This window comes from Lachancea thermotolerans (genome assembly GCF_000142805.1).
Source record: "Lachancea thermotolerans CBS 6340 chromosome G complete sequence".
Lineage (NCBI taxonomy): Eukaryota > Fungi > Ascomycota > Saccharomycetes > Saccharomycetales > Saccharomycetaceae > Lachancea > Lachancea thermotolerans.
Window position 1 is genome coordinate 806,145 of NC_013083.1, and position 11,872 is coordinate 818,016.

At 49.5% G+C, this 11,872-nt stretch overlaps 4 protein-coding genes across 4 annotated transcripts; 2 read left to right on the forward strand and 2 right to left on the reverse strand.

The window, feature by feature from the left end:
• Window positions 1-19: 19 nt before the first annotated feature.
• Window positions 20-4,819, reverse strand: NUP159 (FG-nucleoporin NUP159; the record flags this gene model as incomplete). Its single annotated transcript, XM_002555405.1, has 1 exon — window positions 20-4,819. The coding sequence occupies one exon, from the start codon at window positions 4,817-4,819 to the stop codon at window positions 20-22; it is 4,800 nt and encodes a 1,599-aa protein (XP_002555451.1).
• Window positions 4,820-4,911: 92 nt separating this feature from the next.
• On the reverse strand, window positions 4,912-5,757 carry KLTH0G09658g (porin; the record flags this gene model as incomplete). Its single annotated transcript, XM_002555406.1, has 1 exon — window positions 4,912-5,757. One exon carries the CDS (start codon window positions 5,755-5,757, stop codon window positions 4,912-4,914), a length of 846 nt encoding a protein of 281 aa, XP_002555452.1.
• A 1,609-nt stretch (window positions 5,758-7,366) lies between these two features.
• VAC7 (Vac7p) lies at window positions 7,367-9,412 on the forward strand (the record flags this gene model as incomplete). Its single annotated transcript, XM_002555407.1, has 1 exon — window positions 7,367-9,412. One exon carries the CDS (start codon window positions 7,367-7,369, stop codon window positions 9,410-9,412), a length of 2,046 nt encoding a protein of 681 aa, XP_002555453.1.
• Window positions 9,413-10,289: 877 nt separating this feature from the next.
• Window positions 10,290-11,660, forward strand: SDP1 (mitogen-activated protein kinase tyrosine protein phosphatase SDP1; the record flags this gene model as incomplete). Its single annotated transcript, XM_002555408.1, has 1 exon — window positions 10,290-11,660. One exon carries the CDS (start codon window positions 10,290-10,292, stop codon window positions 11,658-11,660), a length of 1,371 nt encoding a protein of 456 aa, XP_002555454.1.
• Between the last annotated feature and the right edge of the window lie 212 nt (window positions 11,661-11,872).

Below are 11,872 nucleotides of genomic sequence, written 5' to 3' on the forward strand. Positions count from 1 at the left end.
CGTCAATTAATATTTTCCTCTATGTATTCTGTAGTCTGTTCATCAATACTTGCCCGATTTGCTGCTTAGTGTCAAGTTTCAGCTTCAGCTCGCTGATTGGCGCCGTTCGAGTAGCACTATCTGCGTCTGAGAACTTTATTAGACTACGATCCCTAATCTTCAACTCTGCAACTTCACTTCTCAAGGCTTGGATGGCTTCTAAAAGATCCCCTCTTCGCGAACTGCTCTCAATTAGCCTACTCACGAGGGGTGTCTCTTTCACATCACCCGTGGAGGCTTGAGCCTGCAGAACCCTTAAGGTACCTCCCATGTTGTGAATCAGGTTTTGCACGCTTGAAATCTTACTACGAAGCTTTCGCTGAAATTGGGTCTGGCGGAACGTCAGGCCTCGCTTAAAGGTTTCATTCTGCTCACAAAGGGTTTTCAATTGACAGAAGTATTCTCTTGTCGAAAACTGGTTGCTTTTTAAGGAAACCAAGTCTTTGTCCCGAAGGTTTTCGGCGTCACACATAAGAGACGAGACCTCGGCAAAGGTCGGGCCTCCTTCTTCAAATAATTCTTTAACAAAAGAGTTTAATACTGATGCCTCTTCTAAACGCCATGTATAGTTCAGGAAAAGCGTTTCGGCTGTTCTAGAAAATGGGTTCTTAGATTGATCATTGATGAATTCGCCAATATTTTTCAGGTTGCCCTCCAACACTTCAAGTTCGCTACTAACAACGTTGAACGTCGCTTCTATTCTCTTCATTGTTTCATTCTTTGACAAAGAGGGCTTTTGTAAAAGCTTTGCGCCTATGAAAAAGGTTCCAATCTTTTTTGGTGCATACTGTTGAGCAAGATATTTTTCGTCATTTTCAAAGGCCTGGACATCTGCGTGGTCGACGGCATTCTTTTCTGTTCCAACTTCTGCGTCGTGTACTTGGCGAAAGGTTTGAGTCTTAGCATCGAAAGTTTCTGTTGAACTGTTTCCCAAAGCAAAGCGCGGATTCGTGTGAGCGGGCTCGGTTGCATGTTCACTAGAAGTAGGCATCTTGATTTTATCAGTGTTCGTTTTGATGTGCTCCAATTCTTCCTTCAAGTCGTCAAGGTCGTCAAAAGACTCGCCCTCGGTGCTTGTTTCGGTCCTTTTACCAGGGTACTCTGTGTCGGGTAAATTCACCGGAGATTCTTCGCTGACTTCTTTTGAGGCCTCCTTGGAATCCACTTCAGATGAACAATACTCGTCTGTTGTTTCCTTTTGCGAAACTGCAGCGCTAGGCTTCCAGGTATCACTTTCACCCAATTCGTCGGTTTCTTTGCCACTCAGAGTTTTTCCTTCTCTTAAAACGGCCTCGTTTGCACCCTTTTGATCAAAAGATCCTTCACTCTTGTTAAAAGTGGTAGTTGCTTCACTTCCTTCTTCTTTCGCAGCCGATTGATGTTCACTTTTTTTGGAATCTTGAGATTCTTTTCGGTTAACCTTGCTATCCTTTTCCGTATCGCGCTCACCCAGGGTAGAGCGCCCTAAGTTGTTTGAAGAATTTGTCAATTTAGAATCGGTATTGAGGGATTGCTGTTTGCCAATGTTCGCGAATGAAAATGCAGGTTTAGGAGATTTTTGCAGGCCTTTGGAGAATTTTGAAAACGCAGAAGCACCAGTTTGCGACGCTTCTGGCTCTTTTACGGTCATTGACTTGCTGAATGCGTCAGAAAACGAATTCCCGTCAATGTTGGCAACCTTTTTGATTCTTTCCGTAAGAGAACTGAAGTCCGTTTTGTTGCTTCCCGGTTCAAGCGAGTGTTGTTCTTTTGAAAATTGGTCACTGTTGCCTGAGTCGCCTTCTTTAGTGAGCTTAAGTTGCTCATCATGTTCCGGCTGAGATTGAGCGTCCTCTGACGATTCCGTGCTGCTTGCATCGTCTCCGGTACTAGTCTCTTTGTCGGAGTTGCTGTCACTATCTTCTGCTTGATGGCTTTCGTCGTCGTTGGTACTTTCTTCATTGTTAGTAGCACTAGGAACTGGTTGATTCTGGAATTGAGAGAAAGGACTCTGGGACTGTTTGTGCTCTGCTATTTTGTCATTGAAGTTTGAGAACAGTGAAGAAGCATTGTCTTTTGAGTCGCTTTTGCTAGCTGATGAGTTTACTGAGCTACTGTTGGAAATAGCTGTTTTGCTGAATAGACTTTTGGAGGGAATACCAAAGCCATGCTCGCTTCCGATCGATGAGGATTCATCAGGCTTAGATTTTAGAGTCTCTTTGCCCTCTGACTCATTTGATTCTGGCTTATCAGCAACAGGTTTGTTGATAAATGGCGATGGTCCCGAACTGAGCTTTGAAAAGGGTGAGTCCGTCTTTGCAAAAGCAGAAAAAGCGCCAAATCCGGACCCTGTAGAATTCTCGGTTCCTGTGACTTGGGGCTTAGATTCGTGGCTACCTATTGAAGTTTGACCAAAAGCTGGAGTTCCGAAAGCGGGAGCCCCAAAAGCCGGGGCCTTGAAAGCAGGTTGACTAGAGGCAGTATCCTTGCTACCATCTGAATTTATTTGTGGGTTTGATGTCCCAAACTGAAACCCGGAACCAAACGCTGGCTTCCCGAATGCTGGTTTCCCAAAACTACCAGCACCAGCTGTGCTCATGGAACTGTCAGTAAGAGGCTTCGTGGGTGTCGACTGCCCGAAGGTTGTGTTACCAAACAATGGCTTGGTTTGAGTGAGCTGACTTGAAGTATCCTTGGCGCCCGAGACTGCTTCGCGATCGGAACCCAACGCTGGTGTCTTTGATTCAAGAGATTGGGCGGGTTTCGTAGCCGAACTGTCGACAGAAGACTTCCCGAATACGGACTGGCCAAATGCAGGTTGTCCAAAAGACGGTTTTCCAAAAGCTTGCTGGCCGGCTACAGGCTGTTCGAGTGAAGGTTTCCCAAAAGCGGTCTGGCCGAAAGAAGGCTGACCAAATGTAGACTTTTCAGATGCAGATTGCCCGAATGAAGATTGCCCAAAAGATGGCTGCCCGAAGGAAGATTGCCCAAGGGAAGATTTTCCGAAGGAAGTTTGCCCGTAGGAGGATTGGCCGAAAGAAGACTGTCCCGAAGATGATTGCCCAAATGATGGCTGCCCAAAAGAGGGTTTACCAAATGATGATTGCTCTGAAGCGAGTTGGCCAGTAAATGGAGATGACTTTTGCTGCCCTTCAAAAGGTTGCGGAGAGCTCGATTTGATGCTTGGCGAGCTGGGTTGAGCAGTGATACTAGAATCATCTGAGCCAGATATTTCTATGCTAGTACCTGTTGAACTGTCAGTGGGAGGACGCGAACCGCCTGAGGTTTCCGACGACCCAGTTTCTTTGTCTGTCGAGGTTTTTAGTTTTATACTTAGCATTTCTTCGGAGGCCTTCCATTCACTTTGTAATGCATTAAAAGCGCCCTCGGCTGTAAACTCGTTTTTCTTAATGCCTGAAGAATTGAACAAGGCGAAAACCAATAATTCACCTTCGCTATTCAAAACAAAAACTATGGGCAGATTATTGCTGACATTGACACCTTGACAGGGTTCTGCAACTTGTAGCTCGGAGGTTAGGTCAACTGCCATCCCAACTGGGTTAGTATCGTTATCGGTGTCTTGGTTTATAGGCAGAACGGCCCGATCGCTATCTTGATTAGGCTGTATAACCGCATTGTCATCAAGCAGAGTAAGCTCAGAAGAGGCAGCCGAAGAGATGACGTATAAGTGGGGGAGAGAGGGCATCAGTTGGTTAAGAGAGATTCGATAATAGTTTGGAGTCCTGAGGACGCTTCCAAATGCAGGAGCAATGTCAAAACTCTCTTGAAATTTCGCTTCGTTATTTCCAGTCAAAGTGACTAGAAACATCCTGTGATCATACATTACATCCTCGTCACTTTCTGTTACAGGATTGCCAAATACAACCAAATAGCGTAGTTCTGACAATACCTCGATTGCGAGGGGTACACACTCTTCAGAAATCTGTTCCAATACGTCGTCTGGAGGTGTGAGAGTTTTTGGTGATTGTTCTTGGAAATCCTTGTGAATTTCTATAGTGCCATCTCCATGCATGAGCACATACTGGTTATGGCCGACATCGAAATCAGTTATGTCGTTAGCAATAACCGAGCTTGCACCAGAAATTTCAACTTGATAAAGCTGGTTTGAAGCTTGCACTAGGAGGATTTGCAAGTCTGGCGAAAGAGGTTTCACTGATGTCACAGTCAATTCCTGAGATGTGGGTAGCGAGATATTGAGAGAGCTCCACTCCTTTTGAGATACATCAAATCGAAACAGCCCAAAGTCCTTAGTAATGCAAAGAGCAGCAGTTCCTGCTGAGTTGAATCCGACGTATACCACGCATTCAAGATCTTTTTCACTTAGGAACTGCAACTGTCTGGGCTCTTCTGAAGCGTCGGCATCAGTCCCCGCTGCATCAGGAAGCTGACTTCTGAGGTTATGGAGGGTGCCGACGACGACCTTTTGGTTTGTTGCTGCCGCATATAGCTTAGAGATGTTCGATATCGCTAAATTTTGAAGTTTGGAGAAAGGTAGTTGCTCCTCGTAACTTGGAAGGATATCAATCTTACCAAGCGGTTTAAAGCCAAAGTCTTCGGACGTGGCGGTAGGCAGCTCGTCCCCTAAGACTGACATTAGAGTGCAAAGATCCGGCCTTAGATTTTCCTTTTTGTATTGGTGATGAGATGCAATTACTTTGTTGTGGGAGTTAAAGAAAAAGATCAGCCGTAGAGCGCGAGGAGGGGTACACGCGCACAGACAGAGGATGAATAACGGTTGAATATATACAGGACAAACCCTGGTGGGGAGGCATCTCCTCATACAATGGTTTCTGTTATTTAGTAGACATTAAACTAATATGTGAAAAGGCCTCGCTGGGGGAGTGAACCGCTGAGGCACGAGTCACGATGCTCTTAAGCAGAGAAGGATAGGGACCAGCCAAGCTTGTGAACGGGCTCAGACAACTTTAGAGCGTCGAAAGAGGCACCAACACCCAGGTCGACGCCGGGTCTCAAGGCCTGCTTGTAAGCCAGAGCGACGATACCAGAGTCGGCAACCTTTGCCTTGACCTGGGAGGTAGCGTCCAAGGTGTACTTGGAAGCAAACTCGATGTTGACGTTGGAGCCAGCCTGTGGGTTCAAAACAGCCTTGGCACCGACGTCGAGCAATGGGCTGACCTTCTGGAAGAAAGAGGCGGTGGTCAATTGAGCGTTGTTGATGGACAGAGCAACGGAGTAGGCGCCAGCGGAGTAGCCGAGGGCGACAGCGTAACGGGAGACAGCGGCGGCCGCGATGTCGTAACCGACCTCGGCACCACCAACAAAGCCCTCGTGGGCCAGGGTCAAGTCACCCACGAAAGATGGGCCCTTCAACAAGTCGAAGGCACCTCTGGCGGTGAAGAATGGCTGGATGAAGCTGAGGTTCAGCTTGGCGGCCTTGGAGGCGCCTGGCACGAAGGTGGTGGCGAGCTCGGACTTGAGGCCTGGGGTCAGCTCGGCCAGCTCGATCTTGGTATCCAGAGCGTTGGCGGAGGACCAGCCCTGGGTCAGGGTCAGACCGGTAGCCTTGTCGGTGACCTTGGCCTCGACGTTGGCGGCGATGGCGTTGTCCTTTGGTGAGCTCTTACCCTTCACGGCGAACGCGACACCGTTGGGAGCGGTGGTCTTGATGTCCACGGCGGCGGGGGTGCCGTGATAGAAGTCGCGGTTCAACAGACCGTTGATGTCCTTGGAAATGTCGCTAAAGAAAGGGGGAGCCATGGTGCTTGTGTAGGGCGAAGAATGCTTTGTGCGTGCGGGTCAGGCGTGGCTTGTGTCCGGGCCTGTGCCCACAACCCGATCCCCTTATATACGTGTTTTCGTCGATTTTTTTTCCCAAGCTTTGTGTATACGTGCGCAAGGCCAATTGTTGAGTAATATGCGATCCACTGCCATGTGCGTGCGCCAGCGTGTCCGCGTACCACAGCGCACGCCGCGCACCTCCCGCTGCGAGTGCGCAGCGACCGCGATGTATGCAATACACCAATGCAACAGACCAATGGGAGGAACGCGTTTGTGGCTTCTGGAGGGCATGACCGAGAGCGGTGAGCTCATTCGAAGCGATCCCAGCGTGCCGGCACAGACAATTCCGCGATCGGCTCCGCTGCGCGAACTTCTCCGTGGCCCAGACTGGGGCTCTGACCACGTGACTGACCCTGGCCTTTCGTCACCCCGTACCTCGCGATGCCCATATGTCGTTCATGGTGACTTCGCCTCCCGTTCCTAGCGCATTCGCCCGCCAATGCGGAGGCGTGTACACAAAAGCGGGTTTCCCAGGTTGCTATTGGAGCCGACTCACTGCTAGGGGCTTCGACTGAGCCGCCTGCGTCTCAACAGAGCACACTTCGCTGCAGACGGCGCCGTGACCATTCTAGAATTCGGCCGGCACTGATGATGAAGCTGCGGGGTTAGCGAATCAACTACGTCTCCCTTTGGCGCAAGACCCGCTGTATTTATACGTTTTTTGGAAGGGGGCGGCTGTAGGTCGAATTTAGTGCGGCGGGGGCAGCGGACAGCGGGGCAGCGCAGCATTACGTAGTCCTTCAATGCTCGAGGCGCGCGTCCCCAATGGCGCAAGCTATTACTGAGCAAGCGGCGCACTCTACGGACCAGCTATACCAAGTGCACAGGGTGAGAATGACCGGGTGCATCTATCACGTTTCACGATGAGAACCCGAGCGCATGCTGTGTAATTAGCCGCCGATGTTTGTCATGATGTACGTCTGTTTTGTTCGTATGATACGACCTCGTGTGATAAGACTTGGCGGGCAGGGAACCCTGTGCCGAGCCTAGAATATTCTGCTAGATCATGATTTTGTGGGTGGCCCGCGTCGCGTTAAACGACAAGCCCAAAGCCAAGCATTCGTCGCTAGTTAACAGACGCAGCTGATTGCTCGAAGCTCGATGTGCATTTCCGCTTCTCAGCACGCCGGCGTCCGGTACTCGTCTGGCCGAGAAAGAGCGCCTGTATAGCGCAGTTTTATCCGCCCCCCGCCGCGCCCACCACGGCGTGATGCGCCTGCAGACGGTCTTGGTCACGTGCCCGCCTTCTAGACGGGCATGCGTTTTGCTATGTAGTTGTTATCGCATTGGCGACAGTCCGGCGCGCAAGCCAAGTCTTTCCCGAAAGTTCTGCAATAGCGCTTCGTCTTTCCGCCGCGGTCAGGCTTCGGTTCGCTACACGCTCTGTTCCTGCTCTTTCTGTTACAAGATTTCCGCTCTTCTCATCTTCGTCCGTGTCAAGGTCCACGAGCTCCAACATTAGAAATCCATCCGTAGAAATAAAGGTCCCTCCGGTTGCTAACACTCCAAGGCGACAACGCGCACCAGAATGAGCACCGAAGATGACAAGCGCATGATAGTCGAAACGGAGACGGTGCAAACGCCTGCGCAGAACCTCCTGCCGGTGCAGTCCGAGGATAAAGCCGAAGACGAGGCCACGAGCATCATAACGCAGGGAGACGGGCCTGCAAACCTGATCGACCACAATCCGCTGTCCATCCACAACGGCAGCGGCGCGATCCGCAACAAGAAGTCGAGCCTGCTGATAGACTCGTTTCTGGGCAAAGAGGCGACGCCGTCGAGCACGGGGCTCGCAAGCACACAAGGAACGGCCAAACCGGCCGTGCAGAGCACGTCGCATTCGAAGCCCTCTCACAAAGAGCTGCTGGAAGAGTCGCAGCCTCGTCTTGGCGTTCCAGAGGATCACAAGCCGGAGGCGCTTAGTCCTCGCGCGTCAGGCCCCATAGAGCATGCAGAGGACGGCACGGCGCGCAGAGCGCGCGATCCCCCCAATAAGGCGGACTTTTTCGCCGCAAGACTGGCCTCTGCTGTTGGTGAAAATGAAATAAGCGACTCGGAAGAGACCTTTGTGTACGAGTCCACTGCCAACTCGACGAACAATGCAGCGCCTGGCGAGTCGCGTGCCTACGGCATCCCCGCAAAAATGAGCGCGCCCCTGCTGAATCACAACACCCCAAACGCATCGACTTCGAAACTTCTCAACCGCGCGAAAGCCACCCGCCACACCAGCATTGCCGCCATACCGCCCGCGCAGCCCTCGGAGCAATCTGACGATCTGCATAGCTTGCGCTACGTCAACCGCGCCAATCCGCAGGAGATTCGCTCCGTAAGGTCATACACTACCATGCCACGCTCCCCAGGCAAAAGGCTCTCGTTAATATCTTTGGCCCAGAACGGCGGGGCCTCGGCGCCGCGCAAGACGTCTCGGCTGGCGTCCAGTAACTCTAACGCCAATGCCCGTCGCAAGGTTTCGCAAAAAAGGCAGCTAAGAACAACGGCATCCAAGATATTTGACGCACACGGCGCCTCACTGCGGCGGTATTCAGGTGTCCCAGATGATGTGAACCTTGAAGACTACATTGAACAGACGGGAGGCGAGTTAACGCCCAAAAAGTTTGCCTATCATTCCGATTCCGAGTTCGAAGACGAGCCAGTGAGCTACACTCAGAACGCAGACAACGAAGAAGAAGATAATCATTCGATGTTTTATTACTCGCATCCCAAAAATGATTTAGAGGCGCGTCACGTACTCTCCGACTATGATGAGGCAGAAGAAGGAGGTCATCCCGTGCAAGGTCAGCATTTAGGATACCAGCCGGAGCTTGACTATTACGCTGACAACTATTATTTACAGCCCACAGAGGCAACCGCCCTCAAAAAAAAACCATCGCATTACAACGGCTATTCTCCGCACAACTTTTATACCACGAAAACAAACTGGGCACGGTTTCGAAATTTTGTCTATTTCGCCTTTGTGGTGTCATTTCTGCTAACTCTAGGCTTCATTTCAGGTTTCCTACTCGCAACAAACAAGGAGCTGCACGATCTGCAACTTTCGAAAATCACGTCTGTGTTGGTTAGCGCCGACGAGTTGGTCTTTGACGTTATTGCGACAGCTTTCAATCCAGGGTTCTTTACAGTTGAAATTCAAAAGGTGGAATTGGATATATTCGCAAAAACATCACACCTAGACCCAGATGGTGGCGCCTTAGGGACCCCCTATGAGACTATTTTACTAGGCACCGTCGAAAACTTGGAGAACTCTTTGCAATTTCAGGGCGGCTTTTTCCGGAGAAACTATGACCATTCCAAGTCAAGCGTTAAATTGATTCATCCGGGAAGCGTTGACGAAGAAGGTCGTGATGACGCTCGGCCCCATAAAGAAAACATAGAGGACGGAATCGCCAAATGGCGGCAGCTAATTCATTACGAGTTTGACCTTATTGTGCGAGGCAACATGTATTATAAAATGCCTTTTTTCAACAGCGAAAAAAGTGTGGGCGTACAATGCGTCACTTTGGTAAACCCATACAAGGGCGGCAACGGGAACGAGCTATTAGGGAATGAAGCATGATTTATACTAGAGTTATTTAACGTAGCATCACAAAGCAATACCAGGAACGGATCAATAACATTTACCATGCGAACCGAATATGCGGTTTTCTCGTCCAACATTCTTTCGGTGAGACAATAGTCAGGATATTTGCGGAATTATCAATTGTAGGACAAAAACTTTAATTTCATAAGATAATGGAGAAAGCCTAACCTAAGGTCGCTAGTGATGCAAACTCGTCAACAAAGGGCTTGTCCACTCAACTTATTGTCTTAGCCGGCAAAACCTCTTATGTCAAGCTGCATCTCGAGTACTGATCAAACTTCAGCATGTGACTTACGCAGTACTATCGTCAAAGCCAATCGTACCAAAAGCGGTCAAGGCTGTCGATTTCGAAAGATGACGGTCCAAGATGCCGAACCAAAGTTACAACACACATGCACTCTTTTACGGGGCCTGAGATAGAAGCCCATAATATTTCAGAGAATATATCACTATACACGCATCCATATCTCATCCAATTTTGGGGTAGGAGAAGTGCCCAACAAGATCCTACAAGTGTTGGTGAGTGAGTGCGTAGCTCATGGTCTGGGCCTCTTTAGGACCTGACAGGTGACTATAGATTCACCTTTGTGGATATGTTATCATCACTTTGTACGCATATGTACATACTTGGTCTCTGTGTTACTTTTTCTATCAAGAATAAATACATGAAACGCACATCTATAATTGAATATACAAATAAGAATCTAACGTTTTCCGACTTTATTCTATTATAGCAGAGGAGCGCCCCGTGGCATACAGAGCTGGCTTTGGAAGCTACTTAGAAAATTCAAATTTGCAATCGAAATCACCCTAGATTAGCAGAAACCATATAGTGGTTGCGAAAAGCTCCAGAATGCTGAGAACCACTGGCAGTGCGGCCGAAGGCAGCAAAGAGTCGCCAGACGGAAGCACAGGTCCTAGGTCGCCGCGCCACGTTAGAAACAGGAACACTAAGAACCTTTCGCTGAGCATAAGCAAATCTCCTACGCAGCGCATTTCGGCCATGGAAGAGCACTTCGGAGTCACCCCGCAGGACACATTGCAAGGTCCCGTACAGATACCGAAGCCTACACCAAATCAGAGGGAAGCACAGATATTCACGCTCTCCGGTGTAATGAACTCTTCTGCAACATCTCCAGTGTCAGCCACGGGCTCACAGGGCGCCAAAAACCGGCTCAAGAGGGGCATGTCTTTGCCGTTATCTTTGAAAACAGCAAACGTTCGTAGCGCAGCGGCACACAGCTTCTCGCACCAAAGCCCAGGTGCAGAGCGCACCTCCTCTAGCATAGAGGCCCAAAGCTTGCTATTGGGATCTCAGCCCGACCCCCCGCAGCCGATAACCTCCTGGGTTTATCACAAGAGCTCATCTCTATCGTCCTCACCATTGGATGAAGAAAATGGGCCCTACACGTATACAGAGGTTTACAAGGAGAACGCCTACCCGGCGGGTCCACTGTTGGTGTTTGGTTCATACATCTACTTGTATTCTGAACCGACAGTTGAGGACATGTCAAAATTTGATGTGGTTATCAATGTTGCCAAAGAAGTACAGGACTGCAGGGCACAACTTCAACCATCTGAAAGCTTAGAATACCACCACGCTGAATGGACTCACACCACCAAGATATGTACGGATCTGCCGAGACTTACGCAAATCATTCATCAAGCAGTTATTGCTAAGAAGAGAGTGCTGGTACATTGCCAATGCGGGGTGTCGCGGTCTGCTTCTTTGATCGTTGCATATATTATGCGCTACCAAAACCTGGCTCTCAACGACGCTTACAACAGGCTTAAATCAGTAGCCAAGGACATAAGCCCGAATATGAGCCTTATTTTCCAACTAATGGAATGGAACGAGGCGCTCAATGCCCAGCGACAACGCACTGCCCAGGAGGATCTGAAGGTTGCTCGCAATAAGGCTTCCTCGCTAGACCTGGATAAGAGCAACAGCGATCCCGTTGAAATTGCGAATATGATATCACAACAGAATGCACTGGATCTTTCCAGCCCTAATTGCTCCAGCGTTTCTACCGAAAACACTCCGTGCACGCCTAGTGAGTTTCTGAATTGTGACCAGTTAACGTCTACGGCTACCAGCTCAAGTAAACTCTTCGGCACTGCTAGGCCTCTGGTGCCCGGCCCCCCTCCGCACCTATCAAATTTTAACTCATTCGCCCAATCTCCGGTAGAAATAGGTGATAAAGGTCGCTCTGGTTGGGATTAACTTGCTGTAACGAGATCGCGCATTCATTTTCTCACCCTTCACCTTGCATTGTGTACAATTTTCAGCACAAATCGTGTGCTCACCACCTCACTATTGTCCGCCTTTAACAACTATTCTTCAACGTTCTTTATCTCAAAGATATTTTAATACCCACGAGCGGCTTTGCTTCTTGCCAGCCCTCCATAGATGACATTTAAGCTACTGTAATTCTA